The 22,355-nt window shown below is 38.6% G+C and overlaps 1 protein-coding gene across 1 annotated transcript in view; it reads left to right on the plus strand.

The window, feature by feature from the left end:
- Window positions 1-22,355, plus strand: part of LOC107592666 (rho GTPase-activating protein 35-like) — a 113,077-nt gene that overhangs the window by 73,443 nt on the left and 17,279 nt on the right. Inside the window, exons 3-5 of the mRNA XM_016282206.1 lie at window positions 2,174-2,318; window positions 2,417-2,454; window positions 8,238-8,382. Coding sequence (XP_016137692.1) covers window positions 2,174-2,318; window positions 2,417-2,454; window positions 8,238-8,382 — 328 coding nt within the window. The remainder of the gene's footprint in view (window positions 1-2,173; window positions 2,319-2,416; window positions 2,455-8,237; window positions 8,383-22,355) is intronic.

Genomic DNA, 22,355 nt, shown 5'->3' on the forward strand with positions numbered 1-22,355 from the left:
GTGTTTAAGAGAGACAAAACAGATTAATATATAAGTCTGACTCTTTTGCAAGGTGGTTGGGTGCTGTTCACTTGAAGTTGTCTGCTCTTTGCTTAATAGTTCCTGTAGTTAAACTTCTAAATCATGTTTCTAACAATGCCTAGTAGGGTTGGTTTAGGTAAAAGTGTCTGACAAATGTAAAATCTAAATGATTTTTTGCTGGGAATACTATTATAGCCGTCACTCCCATAATACGCTGTATTCACACGAGCAGACATTTCAGTGACTGCTGTTCTCATAGAGCATGTGACAGCCTAAGGGTATATGAAAGAATTGAGCCACCAGTCCTTCTCATTGCACAGCAGTGTCTTTATTACTTCAGTTGGGTTAGAATGAGGTCATTGGGTTAAATCACCTTGCTTGCATCAATTGCCTTATGGGACTGATCCATAAAGCCAACCCATAAAAAAAGCACAGCAGTCCAGTAGCCCCAGGGGTCTGTACTGGTTTAAGCTCTGTTCAACAAAGACTGTCCCTTTCTGATGTTAAAGGAGTTTGAATAGGCCTTTTTTGTTTCTGTATACTATCCCATCTGCGCTCTCTCTGTTTCTCAGTATGTTGGACAGCAAGGCCGGAAATGTTCACTCAGCCTTTTAAAATCTCCTCACCCAACAAGTGGAATGTTTTAAATTCCACCGTCACCTAGTTCCTTTCTAATGTCCCTTTAACTCTGCACCAGCAACTGGCAAGTGAATAGTTGCATGGTGGGAATGGTTGCGATGTGAAGTTTACCAACGCTTACAAATAATTTGTGCATAGATTGTGAGGTTAGTGAGGCATAACATAACCAAGCATCAGATTCATTCACAGTGTAACACTATCAGTATCCTGTCGTGTCTGAAGTTGTAAATGGGTGGAGTAGCAGTTATAAACATGATGTAGCTGGTTTTCTTTGTGTGCCTTGGTCCGGGTTGCTGTGTGACCTGTGTTGCAGGGTGAACGCATTACTTTTTGCATAACATTGCATTCCCAGTAATACTCCCTGTGAACTGTAATTGGAGCACAGATTATTTACCGAGAGTTTGGAGAGGGGAGGGTGGTAATTATGTAAACGTCTATTGAGAGGAGCCAGTGGGGATTTAAGTGAAATCTGAAAAGGAGTAGAGCAGTGGGAAATGTAAGGAGAAACAGAAAGAGAGAGAGAGAGATAGAAAAAGGGAGGTAAATGTGGCATGTTTCCTGAATGTGTGAAAAGCAGAGCTTTGACCTGCAGATGTACCTGGAAGCCGGGTCGCCTTCTAGCTATAGAGCAGACAGACTCTGGCCTAATATGTGTCATAGCTTTTTCTCTTGTCTGACAGTACTGCAGACACACTAGCCAATGAGCCGTGATGCCCTGCTGCAGAGCATTATGGGAAGGCAGGAGGTGGGGAGGGAGGTCTGAGCAGTGTGTCTTTCTGCAGAAATCTAAACTCAAAAGTCAAACCCAATGTACCTCAGTATAAACTGTCAACTTGACCCTTCTCAAAGACCTGCCCCCTTCATTACTGTTGCTCCGTCCGACAAGCCATGTCGCTCACGCCACATATCATGTTAAACACAGTGAAAAATACAGTATATCACGGAGCAAAGAGGAAACTCTGACAATGCGCCGACAGACAAGACAGAGCAGGTTATTTTTGGTATGAAACAAAGTCTTAACTTTAAAATTTTGTCATTTTGTAAAATAAATAAATACCATTTTGTGGCTTTTTAATGTGTCATGACAGATCTCTGTACCGCCTCAGTTCAAGCGGCACGTGAACCGATCATCTCTTCCTCTTTACCAGTTATAGCATGAAATAAACATGAATGGACATCAGAAGGTATCATGTTTCAACCGTGGAAAAATGTCAAGACACAACATTTTTCAAGTTCAAGTCTACCGACTTTAATCTACTCTCCTACCTGGATTGTTTGTCGGACAAAATGTCAATCAAACTCCCTGCGAAGAATAACTTCAATCATTTACATTTAACTATATTCCACTAACATTTGACATCATTGACAAGATGTTAAAATACATTTAATTTTAACATTATAATTAGGGTTTTTCAAAACCTGTTAATATATTTTTTGTATGTGCTTAATTGTGGCTCAAGCTTAGCTATTGTAATTGTACCAGCAAATAATGTGTTTGTCTCCTGTCTGGCAGAAAACACGGGCAAAGGCTCGTCAGTCATCGTTGCCCAAACCTCTTGAGAGTAACTACTTCGGTGTCCCCTTGGCCAACGTTGTCACACCGGAGCGGCCCATTCCACTGTTCATCGAAAAGTGTATCTGCTACATTGAGGCTACAGGTAAGCAACACACAGCCACAGTTCTGACATTATATTGTTACTTCGGGAAGGGAATTGAAATTAGCTAAATGTTAACGCTTGCATGCTAATTCAAATAGTATGTGACAAGAAGTCTTTTTATGAAATGGCAAAGCCGGTGAACTGTCTTCAAACTCAAAAGAATGTAGAGTACATACATTTTGTGTACAGTATATGGTGGATAGATGAGATTAATTTAGATGGATACAGTTCAGTATTAAAATATTGGCTACCTGCTACTAGTAATGGTAACAGCTTGTCCTTTTTAGTGCGCCCACCTCACATGCCGGTTGATGCTGGTTTGAATCCCATACTGGATCCAGGTCACAGTTCTGGTCCTACTCGCACAGTTGAAGTGGTGTCATGAACCCGATACGAGTGACTGACTAAATTCTGCAGTTCGAATCCTGCTCAGAGCGGTGCTAGTAGAACCAGTTACATTGGTGCCATGACCCTAAATTCCTTCACCTATCTGCCCTTAAAGGAGTAGTTTGCCCAAAAATGAAAATGTGCTGAAAATGTACGAACCCTCAGGCCATCCAAGATGTAGACAAGTTTGGAGAAAATGTAGCGTTACATCACTTGCTCTCCAATGGATCCTCTGCAGTGAATGGGTGCCGTCAGAATGAGAGTCCAAACAGCTGATAAAAACATCACAATAATCCACAAGTAATCCACACAACTCCAGTCCATTAATTAATGTATTGTGAAGTGAAAAGCTGCGTGATTGTGACAAATTCATCATTAAGATTTTTTTTACCATTCACAATAAGAGTCCTCTATCCATAGTATTGCTTTCCCATGTTAAATCTGAATCAGAAGAGAAATATGCAAAGATCAAGCACAGCTTACGAGCGAAAACAGTCGAAGACCGTTCTAAACAAATGTGTTGGTGGATTTTGATATGAAAGGACAACAAGGGATGGACTTTTTCACCAGAAGAAGTCTCTGTTTGGACTCTCATTCTGACGGCACCCTTTCACTGCAGAGGATTCATTGGTGGGGAAGTGATGTAATGCCAAACTTCTCAAAGACTGTTCTGATGAAGAAACAAACTACATTTAGATGGCCTGAGGGCGAGTAAATTGTAAGCAGATTCTCATTTTTGGGTAAACTGTTCCTTATAAGAGGCACGCCAGCAACTGAAACTTGAGGCTGAAAGTCTAACCTAAGGTGGAAATATCATTTAAGTTAGTCTGAAACCTCTCAAAAACCTGCAAACGAAACCAGCCTGGCCAGGCTGGGAGACCAGCTAACTACCTTAGGCTTGTTTAAGATGTTTTTGTCAATAGGGTATATACTGTACCTAACCTATATGATAATTTTAACATTTCAAATGATCCCACAGAGCTCAGCATGCAAATAAGAACCTCTCATATTAAGAAGTATGATAATGCAATGCATGTATGCACACTATGCAGGTATATGCACTTGTTAAGTGTGTATCTACGCAGCTGGGATTTGATTTGGCTCGGTAGCATTAGCGCCATTAGCTTCCAGGAATTAAACTCATCAACTGAGAGCAAGTGCATTTGCTCCGTCTAGGGTTTTCTGTAATGCTGAGTTTTGGAGAACACATCAGTATTCCCTCTGGGATGCATCAGGCCATCAGATGCAGTCAAGCCTGCACAACCTACTGTGTAATGAGCCCCTGTTAGTCAAATGCTGGCATGTTCATGGATACAGATCTCATAATTATTGCTTTTTGCGTTTCTGGATTATCACTCTAGTCATTTGACTGAATCCTCACTACTGGATTATGATTGCACACACACATATATATATATGTATAAAAGAACGCATGAAAATGTTACAAATACATAGATAAACAACATGCTTTTATGTATTACATACATGCTTGAAGTGAATTAATTTCAAATCTCTGCAGAGAGCACTCAACCCCACCCTTTGGATTATGTGTGTGAACCACTAGGGGGCAGAGCGGAGTCAATGGCGGTGTCATTAATAGTTTTCTTAATTCAGCTCCTGATTTTTCTCTCTCATTTCCATTTCCTCTTCACCCCGCCCTTCTCCCGTCTTTTTCATGTTTCGTTGTGTATGTGTGTAAGCTGCCAAGCCCCTTGCGGTAATTTTCTGCCTGAAAACTCCCTCATTGAGATCAATATCACATAGCAGAAATGGTGAACAATCTTTCGGGCTCAGCTCCTTTTTTGTGCTCTGTGGGTGGAACTGGATTCTACATCAGCCTACTGTATGATTTGCTGATAGCACCCTCAGCGTGAACACTAGAGAATACTCGCTCGCTCACTCACTCAAAGTGCCTTACCCATCAAAACAATACAACCTTATCAGAATTACACCGAATTTCTTTTACAAAGGCTTTTGTAGAAAAATGTCAGTTTGACATGTCAAGCAAGTCCTGCTAACAGCTATGTTTAAGATGTGCTTAGTCATGGCCAGTGTTGGGAAGGTTGCTTTGAAAATGTAATAGGTTACAGATTACAAGTTACCCTATTTAAAATGTAATAGTATTGTAACTTTTTTAATTACTTTATTAAAGTAATGTAACTGATTACTTTTGATTACTTTTTAATTACTTTCTAATGAATGTTTTCAACTGTTAATCATTTTCAAACATTTACACCATGCAGGGTTAACCTTACAGCATGTGCTCAACACTGATTACTGTCAGACTTTCAGAATCCTTCATCACTTGAATTAAGATGATAATAACTGAACACATCCACTACAAAATTAGACTTTAGTACAGCCTTATACTTTGAGATTGATCTGAAGTTCAATGCAGATTTAAAATCATAATAAAGTGACATGAATTAGTGCTCTGCATTTATCCCATCCAAAGTGCGCACACACAGCAGTGAACACACACACACACACACTGTGAACACACACCCGGAGCAGTGGGCAGCCATTTATGCTGCGGCGCCAGGGGAGCAGTTGGGGGTTCGGTGCCTTGCTCAAGGGCACCTCAGTCGTGGTATTGAAGGTGGGAGAGAGCGCTGTACATTCACTCCCCCCACCTACAATCCCTGCCGGTACGAGACTCGAACCCGCAACCTTTGGGTTACGAGTCCAACTCTCTAACCATTAGGCCACGACTTCCCCAAATCGAAGAAATAGTTTACTGATAATGTTTTTGAAACCAAATCTTCGCATAACTACAGGAAACACTGCATCTAACAATGCTTTGGAAAAAAAACCCAGTTAATTTAAAAAATAAAATAAAAGCATATACATCAACCCAAATATGGTTATCTAACAAGCGTGTGTCCTATTCTTTGTACTAAACTCCTGAAACATTGGTGTCTTTTTGAAACGTTGGTGTCTGTTTATATGACAATAGTTTTCTCAAAAGAAATTGTAAAATGCTCATGAAGTGACTCTAGAAGCAGTTCTAGAGATTATGATTGTGTGTTCATGTACTCGTATATATTGAGATGGCTGAAAAGACCACCAGCGGTACACATGCACGCTTAAATGAAACCGCGCGTCTGCAACATTAATTTCCACGAGGTGCGGATTGGGAAAATATTTCAGGCTGGGAAATCTCACACTCATCCAGGCCATCCCATACCCCCAAACATATTCTAAAACACACACAAACCCTATTTTTGTATGGCCATCACAAAAACTCCTTAGGCTGGGGACATGCAAAATAATTAAACCTTCATTTCCATTTTAATTTTCAGTCTCATTTTGTCTCTCACATGACTTTAATACTCAATATTTAACAAAATTATTCTTTCTAAATTGCCTACATGTCAAAATTAGTACAATAATATTTTTTTCCCTTACAAAAATTAACCATGATTTTATTTGAGTAAAAGTACAGTAACCATGTATTTTTTATTTTTATTTATTTTTTTGGCAAGTGGATTACCATTTGTATTTAATTTTAACACACATTCCATGGTTAAACTATGGATAGTGTAACAAAAAACATTGTTAATCTGTGGTTACCATGGTCCATTGTCTTTGGATTTATAGTAAAATCATCGTTAATTTTCGTAAGGGTATAAGGGTTGTCTGCCCTAGCTCCCCCTAAATCTATTATAAAATATACTGTATATTTATATATTATAAAACGATTATTTGATTATTTGTTTACTATTGTAACTTTACAATAGATAATGATGTCCTTTAGGCTATTATATACAGTATTTTGAGTGATGACTATTTAGCAATGGGCTGCTACTGCTTAAGTACAAAGACAAAACAACAATAGCATATTTACAGATGAATCTGACCTGCACTTGAAATCCTGAACAGTAGTTTTGCCTCTCTGCTCCACCTGTGCACTTCCACAGTGCACTCCATTCTCTTTCTCTCGCATTGTTTACTCTGATCGAAACCGTTTGGCGGAGCGCTAAGCATTACCAGTCACGTCTAACCGATTCATGATTTATTAGAGATTTATCCACCGTCACCTAGTTCCTTTCTAATGTCCCTTTAACTCTGCACCAGCAACTGGCAAGTGAATAGTTGCATGGTGGGAATGGTTGCGATGTGAAGTTTACCAACGCTTACAAATAATTTGTGCATAGATTGTGAGGTTAGTGAGGCATAACATAACCAAGCATCAGATTCATTCACAGTGTAACACTATCAGTATCCTGTCGTGTCTGAAGTTGTAAATGGGTGGAGTAGCAGTTATAAACATGATGTAGCTGGTTTTCTTTGTGTGCCTTGGTCCGGGTTGCTGTGTGACCTGTGTTGCAGGGTGAACGCATTACTTTTTGCATAACATTGCATTCCCAGTAATACTCCCTGTGAACTGTAATTGGAGCACAGATTATTTACCGAGAGTTTGGAGAGGGGAGGGTGGTAATTATGTAAACGTCTATTGAGAGGAGCCAGTGGGGATTTAAGTGAAATCTGAAAAGGAGTAGAGCAGTGGGAAATGTAAGGAGAAACAGAAAGAGAGAGAGAGAGATAGAAAAAGGGAGGTAAATGTGGCATGTTTCCTGAATGTGTGAAAAGCAGAGCTTTGACCTGCAGATGTACCTGGAAGCCGGGTCGCCTTCTAGCTATAGAGCAGACAGACTCTGGCCTAATATGTGTCATAGCTTTTTCTCTTGTCTGACAGTACTGCAGACACACTAGCCAATGAGCCGTGATGCCCTGCTGCAGAGCATTATGGGAAGGCAGGAGGTGGGGAGGGAGGTCTGAGCAGTGTGTCTTTCTGCAGAAATCTAAACTCAAAAGTCAAACCCAATGTACCTCAGTATAAACTGTCAACTTGACCCTTCTCAAAGACCTGCCCCCTTCATTACTGTTGCTCCGTCCGACAAGCCATGTCGCTCACGCCACATATCATGTTAAACACAGTGAAAAATACAGTATATCACGGAGCAAAGAGGAAACTCTGACAATGCGCCGACAGACAAGACAGAGCAGGTTATTTTTGGTATGAAACAAAGTCTTAACTTTAAAATTTTGTCATTTTGTAAAATAAATAAATACCATTTTGTGGCTTTTTAATGTGTCATGACAGATCTCTGTACCGCCTCAGTTCAAGCGGCACGTGAACCGATCATCTCTTCCTCTTTACCAGTTATAGCATGAAATAAACATGAATGGACATCAGAAGGTATCATGTTTCAACCGTGGAAAAATGTCAAGACACAACATTTTTCAAGTTCAAGTCTACCGACTTTAATCTACTCTCCTACCTGGATTGTTTGTCGGACAAAATGTCAATCAAACTCCCTGCGAAGAATAACTTCAATCATTTACATTTAACTATATTCCACTAACATTTGACATCATTGACAAGATGTTAAAATACATTTAATTTTAACATTATAATTAGGGTTTTTCAAAACCTGTTAATATATTTTTTGTATGTGCTTAATTGTGGCTCAAGCTTAGCTATTGTAATTGTACCAGCAAATAATGTGTTTGTCTCCTGTCTGGCAGAAAACACGGGCAAAGGCTCGTCAGTCATCGTTGCCCAAACCTCTTGAGAGTAACTACTTCGGTGTCCCCTTGGCCAACGTTGTCACACCGGAGCGGCCCATTCCACTGTTCATCGAAAAGTGTATCTGCTACATTGAGGCTACAGGTAAGCAACACACAGCCACAGTTCTGACATTATATTGTTACTTCGGGAAGGGAATTGAAATTAGCTAAATGTTAACGCTTGCATGCTAATTCAAATAGTATGTGACAAGAAGTCTTTTTATGAAATGGCAAAGCCGGTGAACTGTCTTCAAACTCAAAAGAATGTAGAGTACATACATTTTGTGTACAGTATATGGTGGATAGATGAGATTAATTTAGATGGATACAGTTCAGTATTAAAATATTGGCTACCTGCTACTAGTAATGGTAACAGCTTGTCCTTTTTAGTGCGCCCACCTCACATGCCGGTTGATGCTGGTTTGAATCCCATACTGGATCCAGGTCACAGTTCTGGTCCTACTCGCACAGTTGAAGTGGTGTCATGAACCCGATACGAGTGACTGACTAAATTCTGCAGTTCGAATCCTGCTCAGAGCGGTGCTAGTAGAACCAGTTACATTGGTGCCATGACCCTAAATTCCTTCACCCATCTGCCCTTAAAGGAGTAGTTTGCCCAAAAATGAAAATGTGCTGAAAATGTACGAACCCTCAGGCCATCCAAGATGTAGACAAGTTTGGAGAAAATGTAGCGTTACATCACTTGCTCTCCAATGGATCCTCTGCAGTGAATGGGTGCCGTCAGAATGAGAGTCCAAACAGCTGATAAAAACATCACAATAATCCACAAGTAATCCACACAACTCCAGTCCATTAATTAATGTATTGTGAAGTGAAAAGCTGCGTGATTGTGACAAATTCATCATTAAGATTTTTTTTACCATTCACAATAAGAGTCCTCTATCCATAGTATTGCTTTCCCATGTTAAATCTGAATCAGAAGAGAAATATGCAAAGATCAAGCACAGCTTACGAGCGAAAACAGTCGAAGACCGTTCTAAACAAATGTGTTGGTGGATTTTGATATGAAAGGACAACAAGGGATGGACTTTTTCACCAGAAGAAGTCTCTGTTTGGACTCTCATTCTGACGGCACCCTTTCACTGCAGAGGATTCATTGGTGGGGAAGTGATGTAATGCCAAACTTCTCAAAGACTGTTCTGATGAAGAAACAAACTACATTTAGATGGCCTGAGGGCGAGTAAATTGTAAGCAGATTCTCATTTTTGGGTAAACTGTTCCTTATAAGAGGCACGCCAGCAACTGAAACTTGAGGCTGAAAGTCTAACCTAAGGTGGAAATATCATTTAAGTTAGTCTGAAACCTCTCAAAAACCTGCAAACGAAACCAGCCTGGCCAGGCTGGGAGACCAGCTAACTACCTTAGGCTTGTTTAAGATGTTTTTGTCAATAGGGTATATACTGTACCTAACCTATATGATCATTTTAACATTTCAAATGATCCCACAGAGCTCAGCATGCAAATAAGAACCTCTCATATTAAGAAGTATGATAATGCAATGCATGTATGCACACTATGCAGGTATATGCACTTGTTAAGTGTGTATCTACGCAGCTGGGATTTGATTTGGCTCGGTAGCATTAGCGCCATTAGCTTCCAGGAATTAAACTCATCAACTGAGAGCAAGTGCATTTGCTCCGTCTAGGGTTTTCTGTAATGCTGAGTTTTGGAGAACACATCAGTATTCCCTCTGGGATGCATCAGGCCATCAGATGCAGTCAAGCCTGCACAACCTACTGTGTAATGAGCCCCTGTTAGTCAAATGCTGGCATGTTCATGGATACAGATCTCATAATTATTGCTTTTTGCGTTTCTGGATTATCACTCTAGTCATTTGACTGAATCCTCACTACTGGATTATGATTGCACACACACATATATATATATGTATAAAAGAACGCATGAAAATGTTACAAATACATAGATAAACAACATGCTTTTATGTATTACATACATGCTTGAAGTGAATTAATTTCAAATCTCTGCAGAGAGCACTCAACCCCACCCTTTGGATTATGTGTGTGAACCACTAGGGGGCAGAGCGGAGTCAATGGCGGTGTCATTAATAGTTTTCTTAATTCAGCTCCTGATTTTTCTCTCTCATTTCCATTTCCTCTTCACCCCGCCCTTCTCCCGTCTTTTTCATGTTTCGTTGTGTATGTGTGTAAGCTGCCAAGCCCCTTGCGGTAATTTTCTGCCTGAAAACTCCCTCATTGAGATCAATATCACATAGCAGAAATGGTGAACAATCTTTCGGGCTCAGCTCCTTTTTTGTGCTCTGTGGGTGGAACTGGATTCTACATCAGCCTACTGTATGATTTGCTGATAGCACCCTCAGCGTGAACACTAGAGAATACTCGCTCGCTCACTCACTCAAAGTGCCTTACCCATCAAAACAATACAACCTTATCAGAATTACACCGAATTTCTTTTACAAAGGCTTTTGTAGAAAAATGTCAGTTTGACATGTCAAGCAAGTCCTGCTAACAGCTATGTTTAAGATGTGCTTAGTCATGGCCAGTGTTGGGAAGGTTGCTTTGAAAATGTAATAGGTTACAGATTACAAGTTACCCTATTTAAAATGTAATAGTATTGTAACTTTTTTAATTACTTTATTAAAGTAATGTAACTGATTACTTTTGATTACTTTTTAATTACTTTCTAATGAATGTTTTCAACTGTTAATCATTTTCAAACATTTACACCATGCAGGGTTAACCTTACAGCATGTGCTCAACACTGATTACTGTCAGACTTTCAGAATCCTTCATCACTTGAATTAAGATGATAATAACTGAACACATCCACTACAAAATTAGACTTTAGTACAGCCTTATACTTTGAGATTGATCTGAAGTTCAATGCAGATTTAAAATCATAATAAAGTGACATGAATTAGTGCTCTGCATTTATCCCATCCAAAGTGCGCACACACAGCAGTGAACACACACACACACACACTGTGAACACACACCCGGAGCAGTGGGCAGCCATTTATGCTGCGGCGCCAGGGGAGCAGTTGGGGGTTCGGTGCCTTGCTCAAGGGCACCTCAGTCGTGGTATTGAAGGTGGGAGAGAGCGCTGTACATTCACTCCCCCCACCTACAATCCCTGCCGGTACGAGACTCGAACCCGCAACCTTTGGGTTACGAGTCCAACTCTCTAACCATTAGGCCACGACTTCCCCAAATCGAAGAAATAGTTTACTACATACTGAGAATAGTTTACCAAATCTTCGCATAACTACAGGAAACACTGCATCTAACAATGCTTTGGAAAAAAAACCCAGTTAATTTAAAAAATAAAATAAAAGCATATACATCAACCCAAATATGGTTATCTAACAAGCGTGTGTCCTATTCTTTGTACTAAACTCCTGAAACATTGGTGTCTTTTTGAAACGTTGGTGTCTGTTTATATGACAATAGTTTTCTCAAAAGAAATTGTAAAATGCTCATGAAGTGACTCTAGAAGCAGTTCTAGAGATTATGATTGTGTGTTCATGTACTCGTATATATTGAGATGGCTGAAAAGACCACCAGCGGTACACATGCACGCTTAAATGAAACCGCGCGTCTGCAACATTAATTTCCACGAGGTGCGGATTGGGAAAATATTTCAGGCTGGGAAATCTCACACTCATCCAGGCCATCCCATACACCCAAACATATTCTAAAACACACACAAACCCTATTTTTGTATGGCCATCACAAAAACTCCTTAGGCTGGGGACATGCAAAATAATTAAACCTTCATTTCCATTTTAATTTTCAGTCTCATTTTGTCTCTCACATGACTTTAATACTCAATATTTAACAAAATTATTCTTTCTAAATTGCCTACATGTCAAAATTAGTACAATAATATTTTTTTCCCTTACAAAAATTAACCATGATTTTATTTGAGTAAAAGCACAGTAACCATGTATTTTTTATTTTTATTTATTTTTTTGGCAAGTGGATTACCATTTGTATTTAATTTTAACACACATTCCATGGTTAAACTATGGATAGTGTAACAAAAAACATTGTTAATCTGTGGTTACCATGGTCCATTGTCTTTGGATTTATAGTAAAATCATCGTTAATTTTCATAAGGGTTGTGTTGTTGTCTGCCCTAGCTCCCCCTAAATCTATTATAAAATATACTGTATATTTATATATTATAAAACGATTATTTGTCTGCTAAATTACTATTGTAACTTTACAATAGATAATGATGTCCTTTAGGCTATTATATACAGTATTTTGAGTGATGACTATTTAGCAATGGGCTGCTACTGCTTAAGTACAAAGACAAAACAACAATAGCATATTTACAGATGAATCTGACCTGCACTTGAAATCCTGAACAGTAGTTTTGCCTCTCTGCTCCACCTGTGCACTTCCACAGTGCACTCCATTCTCTTTCTCTCGCATTGTTTACTCTGATCGAAACCGTTTGGCGGAGCGCTAAGCATTACCAGTCACGTCTAACCGATTCATGATTTATTAGAGATTTAATATCGAATGGCGAATTCAGAAATAATTGCTTTAATACATTCGGCAGGCAATTATGTAGTAGTAATAATAATAATAATAATATATATATTTTTATTATTATTGATTTATTCATCCAAAATTTGGCATATTCCTTGACATTCCACGTAATAGGAGTTCCGTTTTTATGACTGGATTCTACAAACCACTCCGTGTTTTCCGCATCGCGGCCGTATGTCTCATATTTTAGAGTAGTCAGTGCAATTTGGGAAAGAAATCAATTACATTTTAATGTGGACGTGTGTAAATATTCAAATGTAACCCCCTTTGTAATCGTTAACATTTTCATAAGTAACTGTAATTTAGTTACACATTTTTTCTTAGTAACTGTAACTGATTACAGTTACATTTATTTTGTAATTAAATTACGTAACGCCGTTACATGCAACACTGCGTGCGGTGACGCGCTGCCAAGATGGTGACGGCTGGCTCCGCCTACTTTAGGCTTCAAAACGCTCTTCGGAAACCTACGGCTGATGTCACGGACACTATGTCCATGTTTGTATGGTCGGGTTGTGCAGTCGAGCGCAGTTGCGCTGATCAAAAGCATGATGGGAAACGACTGGCTGACAACAGGGCTTAATGCTCATTGGTTCAGACAACTGTGATGCTGCGTTCTCTTTTAAAATATTAAATTTTTTATCTGGTTTCATGTGATTATGTATTTAAATTATACATGAATATTCTCAAACACTATGACAGTGCGATCTCTGTGTAAGATATGTGATTGTTGACATATTTCTATAAAAATCTAAAATACATGTTTGTATTAAAGGGTTAGTTCACCCAAAAATGAAAATTCTGTCATTAATTACTCACCCTCATGTCGTTCCAAACCCGTTAGACCTTCGTTCATCTTCGGAACACAAATTAAGATATTTTTGATGCATTCTGACAGCTCTCAGACCCTCCCATAGACAGCAAGGGTACTAGCTTAAGTACAAAGACAAAACAACAATAGCATATTTACAGATGAATCTGACCTGCACTTGAAATCCTGAACAGTAGTTTTGCCTCTCTGCTCCACCTGTGCACTTCCACAGTGCACTCCATTCTCTTTCTCTCGCATTGTTTACTCTGATCGAAACCGTTTGGCGGAGCGCTAAGCATTACCAGTCACGTCTAACCGATTCATGATTTATTAGAGATTTAATATCGAATGGCGAATTCAGAAATAATTGCTTTAATACATTCGGCAGGCAATTATGTAGTAGTAATAATAATAATAATAATATATATATTTTTATTATTATTGATTTATTCATCCAAAATTTGGCATATTCCTTGACATTCCACGTAATAGGAGTTCCGTTTTTATGACTGGATTCTACAAACCACTCCGTGTTTTCCGCATCGCGGCCGTATGTCTCATATTTTAGAGTAGTCAGTGCAATTTGGGAAAGAAATCAATTAAATCTGAATGTGGACGTGTGTAAATATTCAAATGTAACCCCCTTTGTAATCGTTAACATTTTCATAAGTAACTGTAATTTAATTACACATTTTTTCTGAGTAACTGTTACTGATTACAGTTACATTTATAAATGTTACGCCCCTTACCATACTGTTGATGCCGTGTCCCGGCCGAAGCGACGAAACAAAAAACATGAAAACCCTTTACAAACGAGGCATTTGTTGCATCCAGTGGGGACATAATTACTGATTATAATGACTTGTACTGTCTTTTTATGCGTTGCGTAAACATAAATCCATGTCTGCATTTGTGATCGGAGAAACGACAAACAACAAGCGCTTCTCTACACTGCTCAAAACTCGCGTTTGAATCGTCATTGGCAAATCCTTTAAATATGAAAACGTACTTACAGGCTGTGAATCAGCATTATTTGTCAGAACACCGGCATTGTAGGCTACTCTCCAGGATCAGTCCTCCATAAAATGCAGTCGACCAAACAAAGTAGTTTCGCTTTCACAACGAAACACACGGCAGCCTAGAATGAGCGGAAGCCGCAGCCTAGCGTGGGCTGAGGCGGGACTAGAGTGAACAGAGGCGGCGGGCTTGAGAATGGCGCGGCCGGCGGATTCGACTAATTTTGATATTTCATTTTAAAATCATCAAAATTAAATAAAGCTGTTTTTTTTATTGAGATAAAAGGTGCTCTTAAGGTCCCATTCACCAAGATACCTACTCCTTTACCCCCACTCTTGAATTTATACATTAACGATGAATAAAGTCAATCCCGCCCTTTAATTTTTCACATTCTAAAAGCTGTTTCACACTAAAATGTCACAATACATAAATCAATTCAGCCATAACTTCTGTTATATGACTTTAAGTTTTCTAAGCAAAGCAGAACACTAATTATTAATCAAAAATCAAAATGGCAAGATGCAATAGAGGTTTGCTTTTGTTACATTTAAATGGACATTGCATTTTTCTAGTTATAAAGGCTAAACAATGTTAAGATCCTAATCAATAATAGAGTTTCGTTGGACTCAGACTTGGCTGTTTGGGACTCGGACTTGAGTCCGACTCTGCCCATTTTGGACTCGGACTTGTCTCGGACTCGATTGGTTAAAGACTCGGACTCGACTTAGGTGGACTCAAACCCAACACTATCAGAAGAACAGAATTTGTTTGAAATAGAACCTTTTTTGTAACATTATAAATGTCTTTACTGTCACTTCCTTTCAATTTAATGCATTCTTACTGAATAGAAAAAGGATTGACCCAAAACCTTTGAACAGTAGAGCGTGCATGCCTAGTCTAAACCACTTAATTAATTGGCATTGTTCATCCAAAAATTCTTCATTTAACCACATATCCTTATGTACTATACTTGTATGAAACTTTTGTGGTATTTTGTGAATGCTTCGGGCCCAAAGTCATTGTTGAGTGACCATCAAATTAATCGAAATTACTTCTTTTGATGACATAATTTCTGTTGCTGGGTGAAAAATTCAGTTTATGAGCAAGCTAGTCAAGTTCAGTTTATTTATATATTTCTGTAGAAGGTGTCATAACATTTTCTCCTATTTCTTTTTGTGTTTAATGGGGCAGAAATGAAAACACAGTCAGAGCCTGTTACGTAACCTCAGTTTTTTATAGTTTCTATAGGGATCCATTTCAGTCCTTTCCGTTATGCCCTCTGCACCAAAAATACATGCGTTCCCCTATTGTTCCTCTCATTTCCTGTTCATTCTTCTAGGTAAACCTGTCTCTCATTTAACTTGTCTTTCCTCTTTATGCATTCTCTCGTCTTATCTGTCAGTTCTTTTCTCACTGTAGCAATGTAATTGTATGATAAATGAGTGTTGGGTGTTTTAGGGCCATTGGGGTCACCATCTCCACATTATTCACTACTTCTCATAGTGTCAATCACCCGAGCAGTGGCAGGACCTCTTCCAGAATCAGTCCAGTGCTACACAGTATGGGAACAGGAAATACAGTATATAGTCTCAGCCCACAGGCCACCAACTGTAACCGTCACTCAGACACAATTTTTTAATATAAATCAGATTTTGAAATAGCACTAGTAGAAATAGCTCTAGTTATAGAGACAAGGACGGAGGGAAAGTGACAGCCGTTGGAGGAGGAACTCTTGAATTTATACATTAACGATGAATAAAGTCAATCCCGCCCTTTAATTTTTCACATTCTAAAAGCTGTTTCACACTAAAATGTCACAATACATAAATCAATTCAGCCATAACTTCTGTTATATGACTTTAAGTTTTCTAAGCAAAGCAGAACACTAATTATTAATCAAAAATCAAAATGGCAAGATGCAATAGAGGTTTGCTTTTGTTACATTTAAATGGACATTGCATTTTTCTAGTTATAAAGGCTAAACAATGTTAAGATCCTAATCAATAATAGAGTTTCGTTGGACTCAGACTCGGCTGTTTGGGACTCGGACTTGAGTCCGACTCTGCCCATTTTGGACTCGGACTTGTCTCGGACTCGATTGGTTAAAGACTCGGACTCGACTTAGGTGGACTCAAACCCAACACTATCAGAAGAACAGAATTTGTTTGAAATAGAACCTTTTTTGTAACATTATAAATGTCTTTACTGTCACTTCCTTTCAATTTAATGCATTCTTGCTGAATAGAAAAAGGATTGACCCAAAACCTTTGAACAGTAGAGCGTGCATGCCTAGTCTAAACCACTTAATTAATTGGCATTGTTCATCCAAAAATTCTTAATTTAACCACATATCCTTATGTACTATACTTGTATGAAACTTTTGTGGTATTTTGTGAATGCTTCGGGCCCAAAGTCATTGTTGAGTGACCATCAAATTAATCGAAATTACTTCTTTTGATGACATAATTTCTGTTGCTGGGTGAAAAATTCAGTTTATGAGCAAGCTAGTCAAGTTCAGTTTATTTATATATTTCTGTAGAAGGTGTCATAACATTTTCTCCTATTTCTTTTTGTGTTTAATGGGGCAGAAATGAAAACACAGTCAGAGCCTGTTACGTAACCTCAGTTTTTTATAGTTTCTATAGGGATCCATTTCAGTCCTTTCCGTTATGCCCTCTGCACCAAAAATACATGCGTTCCCCTATTGTTCCTCTCATTTCCTGTTCATTCTTCTAGGTAAACCTGTCTCTCATTTAACTTGTCTTTCCTCTTTATGCATTCTCTCGTCTTATCTGTCAGTTCTTTTCTCACTGTAGCAATGTAATTGTATGATAAATGAGTGTTGGGTGTTTTAGGGCCATTGGGGTCACCATCTCCACATTATTCACTACTTCTCATAGTGTCAATCACCCGAGCAGTGGCAGGACCTCTTCCAGAATCAGTCCAGTGCTACACAGTATGGGAACAGGAAATACAGTATATAGTCTCAGCCCACAGGCCACCAACTGTAACCGTCACTCAGACACAATTTTTTAATATAAATCAGATTTTGAAATAGCACTAGTAGAAATAGCTCTAGGTATAGAGACAAGGACGGAGGGAAAGTGACAGCCGTTGGAGGAGGAGAAATGCTGAATTGGCTGATATTGGCCCTGGAGGATATGCTGAAGATGATGGCTGGAAGCGGCAGGGGTTTGTTTGGACATGTTGCAGGGTTAGCTGTGCATTAGGAGGGCTTTAAGCAAAAAGGTCATGGTGAGTTTCAGTGAGAGAAGCCCATGAGGCTCAAAGAGCTTTCTGTTTTTTTTAAATGTCTTAACATTGACTTTCTCTTTATGTTGCTAATGGACTGGACATTCATGACGGCTAAAAGATTGAGAGTGATGGACATGGAATGACATGAGAGAAATTGTATAATGAACTGGAAATATAGTGGCTTCCTTGTATTGTCCTTGACTGTCCTTCAGGGGATGTTTCTCTTTCTCCCTCTTGCATTCCTGTGGCTTCTGTTATGCTTGAACTTTTTCTGTAGAAGTCTTTAGTTTGTGAGTAAATTTGGTGTAAGCTATGAATGGATAGTCTTGAGTCCTTTTAAAGGGGACATTGGATGCAAAATTCACTTTTATACAATGGCTTGAACTTAAATGCGTGTTGGCAGTGTGTGTACACAACAACCCTATGATGATAAAAATCCTGCCATTACTTGTTTTTAAACCCCCACAAACCATAAGCACTTTCTCAGAACAAGCCATTCACAGATTCTTGGCAAAGTGACGTCACTTTGCACAGGCCCCTACCACGACTGTTGACGGGCATTGGCGTTTTAGCATAGACCCGCCCTGAGTGAGCTGTAAACAGTCCGCCATTGTTTCGACACCGCAGCAGGTGTAGACAAGAATGGCTCCTAAATGGTTGAGGTGTTTTGTTGTTGGATGTCAGAATGAACATAGCAGTCATTCACTCCCGACATCTCTGTGCCGCTGAAGACGCAGTGGATTACTTTTGTTTTGGAAGGGAATGCGCCCCCCGATCTACATAAATGCATTTATGTCTGCGCAAATCATTTTACTCCAGACTGCTTTCTGAAAGAGGGACAATTCAAGTCAGGTTTTGCTAAAAAGTTAGAACTCAAGGATGGATCAGTACCCACTGTTTGTGATCCAGCTGCACCTCCAGAAGTAAGTCCGATCCACACTTTAGATTTCTTATGATTATTTGCAAATCGCCTCTTCCACGGAACAGAGGGTGAGGGTGAGGGTGAGCAGGGCTCATTAGCGTTTAAAGAGACATGCACCAAAATGGGTCGCTGTGAACAGAGCTGTTTTTGACCAGGTAAAAAGGGTGTTGTTTTACATGACCACTGAGGAATTTTAACCAAAGTATGTTGCAGACATTTTATGAAGACCCTAAAGAATCATACCAACTTGAGGAAAATGGGCATCCGATGTCCCCTTTAAACTTTTTGTCAGTGGGAAAGCTCATCTGAAGTTCATTTTAAGTTCATCAAGGTTCATTTGAATGACTTGCTTGCAAAATGGGCATCAAAAGACTCTTGTGAAGTACATAGTAGGCTAGTGTATTCTCATCTGGTATGCTTTAAAATTTAACAGGCCAAATAAAAAGCCTAAATGGCTTGAAAATGGATCAGCTAGCCTGGGAACAGAGTGAAAGTTTCTGTCCAGTTGATGAAACGGTCACTTGCCTTTAAAGGGTTACTGATACATTGTCACTAAATGTAACATTTGTTGATCTTGAACAGGTTTCATGCTTTGTGAATTGTTGGTTTTTTGTTATGTTAAGCATAGTTCTGTGAATTCTGTTGATTTTAAATCTGACCAGTGCTACCTAACATAGTCTTGGAAACATCAACCAATCAGTAATGTTTAAATCATGTGCCATTTATTTTCTAGTGGAAAAAAAATGTGTTTGATTTTATGGTGAGTTTATGGTTATGTATGGGTTAAGCTCAATCTGTCTACACATTTTTTTTCTAGCACATTTAAACCTTACACATCTGTAATTAATTTGTATTATCATATTACTTTTCAGTGCTTCCCACAGGTTTGAAATATACTTGTGGTGGTAGCTGTATATAATGTGTGACTTTTAACAATATTTTTATTTGAGGGCCAATTCAAGTCAGGTTTTGCTAAAAAGTTAGAACTCAAGGATGGATCAGTACCCACTGTTTGTGATCCAGCTGCACCTCCAGAAGTAAGTCCGATCCACACTTTAGATTTCTTATGATTATTTGCAAATCGCCTCTTCCACGGAACAGAGGGGCGGGGTGAGCAGGGCTCATTAGCGTTTAAAGAGACATGCACCAAAATGGGTCGCTGTGAACAGAGCTGTTTTTGACCAGGTAAAAAGGGTGTTGTTTTACATGACCACTGAGGAATTTTAACCAAAGTATGTTGCAGACATTTTATGAAGACCCTAAAGAATCATACCAACTTGAGGAAAATGGGCATCCGATGTCCCCTTTAAACTTTTTGTCAGTGGGAAAGCTCATCTGAAGTTCATTTTAAGTTCATCAAGGTTCATTTGAATGACTTGCTTGCAAAATGGGCATCAAAAGACTCTTGTGAAGTACATAGTAGGCTAGTGTATTCTCATCTGGTATGCTTTAAAATTTAACAGGCCAAATAAAAAGCCTAAATGGCTTGAAAATGGATCAGCTAGCCTGGGAACAGAGTGAAAGTTTCTGGCCAGTTGATGAAACGGTCACTTGCCTTTAAAGGGTTACTGATACATTGTCACTAAATGTAACATTTGTTGATCTTGAACAGGTTTCATGCTTTGTGAATTGTTGGTTTTTTGTTATGTTAAGCATAGTTCTGTGAATTCTGTTGATTTTAAATCTGACCAGTGCTACCTAACATAGTCTTGGAAACATCAACCAATCAGTAATGTTTAAATCATGTGCCATTTATTTTCTAGTGGAAAAAAAATGTGTTTGATTTTATGGTGAGTTTATGGTTATGTATGGGTTAAGCTCAATCTGTCTACACATTTTTTTTCTAGCACATTTAAACCTTACAAATCTGTAATTAATTTGTATTATCATATTACTTTTCAGTGCTTCCCACAGGTTTGAAATATACTTGTGGTGGTAGCTGTATATAATGTGTGACTTTTAACAATATTTTTATTTATTGAAATTCATTTTGATACAGATTATGCTGTTTAGGGGGGATATGAAGTACTTTTCATCCATTTACCACAAAATTCCTCTACTACACCATTAGCATGCATTTTAAATATTACATAAAACACTTTAATAATGATCTAAATTAAATATTTAAGTTGTTTCTGGATATTGATCTTGGTGTTAGGGGCAGCATTCTGCCAGCTGCTGGTTACAGAAAAATCTGTAGGAAATACAGTTTTAGAAGAAAAAAAAAAAGTGTAATTACCATATACATCCAGCAGAGGCTTATAGAGATCCATTAATTTTTCTGAATGTGGCTAACTGCTCTTATAAATGCAATGTGAAACAAACATGATCACACACATGCACGTGTCTTTTGCATGCTCAAATTAGTTATTTTAAATGTAGGCGCATGGCAAGCGCACTCAAATAGAGATCGAAAGCTCAGCCAAGATAGATGAACAGCTGATCATAGCTATGCAGGTTATTATTATTATTATTATTATTAGAGGTGCAACGATATTCAAACCGAACCAAAAAACCACGATGCACCACCCACAAAATATCATGGTACGTACCGCGGTCCGCCCCTGCACCCGCACTGCCCTGACCCACTTGAGGTTGACCCCACTTGCTCATCTCAGATCTGACAATGCATGCTCTATTGTATTTGTTTGTGCTGTTGTATTTAGTTTATTATTTTCTTTATTTTTATTTGACCATAGTCCTTTTTTCCCTGAACATAGCACATACCGTACCGAACTATACCGAACCGTGACCCTAAAACCGTGAACCGAACCGCAAGCAATCTGAACCGTTACACCCCTAATTATTATTATTATTATTATTTCTCATCTCCATAAATATTTTTAATAGTAGAGTTAATGCAAGGGCTGAAAATCCATTTATCCTTAGCTGAAACGTCTTTGTCTTCATGGAGAGCATGGCTTATGATTGCTTACATACACCACTGCAGCGTGAACTCCCAATAATTATAATATTATTATTATTATTATTATTACAAAAAATTTAGAAGTGCAAGTAAAAAACAAACAACAGAGTCCAATAGCAAAAAAAATGTATTGTTGAGGCCTGGCATTAAAATACTATGGCATTCACATTGTTATGGTTAATATAATGATGATAATTTTATATCACAAAAAAATTACCTTGAATAAGCAGTTCATATTCATATCATATTTCAACCTATTTTTAATAGAAACATTGAAATGATTGGTAGGCCAGGTACCTTGTGGATTTCTCAGACATCAAAAGTAGAGTTTTATGATCAGTGCAAATCTATAACGCAATATGAAATTTGATCTTTCTGAAGTGTTACAGTCCTTTTCTCACCTTTTTTATTTTCTTTTTTCCCTCATGTTCTTACACTCTGCCATAAACACACCCTTCCTCTCTACACACATTTCCCTTCCTGCAGCTCTACAGAAAAGCTTTTATGGATAATTGATCAGGAGAGGTGAGGCAATCAATGCAACGTGCCGACTCATTTCCGAGAGTGTCTCTCTGCCTCTTGATCT

This window comes from Sinocyclocheilus grahami, unplaced genomic scaffold (assembly GCF_001515645.1).
Source record: "Sinocyclocheilus grahami isolate Dianchi unplaced genomic scaffold, SAMN03320097.WGS_v1.1 scaffold156.1, whole genome shotgun sequence".
NCBI lineage: Eukaryota > Metazoa > Chordata > Actinopteri > Cypriniformes > Cyprinidae > Sinocyclocheilus > Sinocyclocheilus grahami.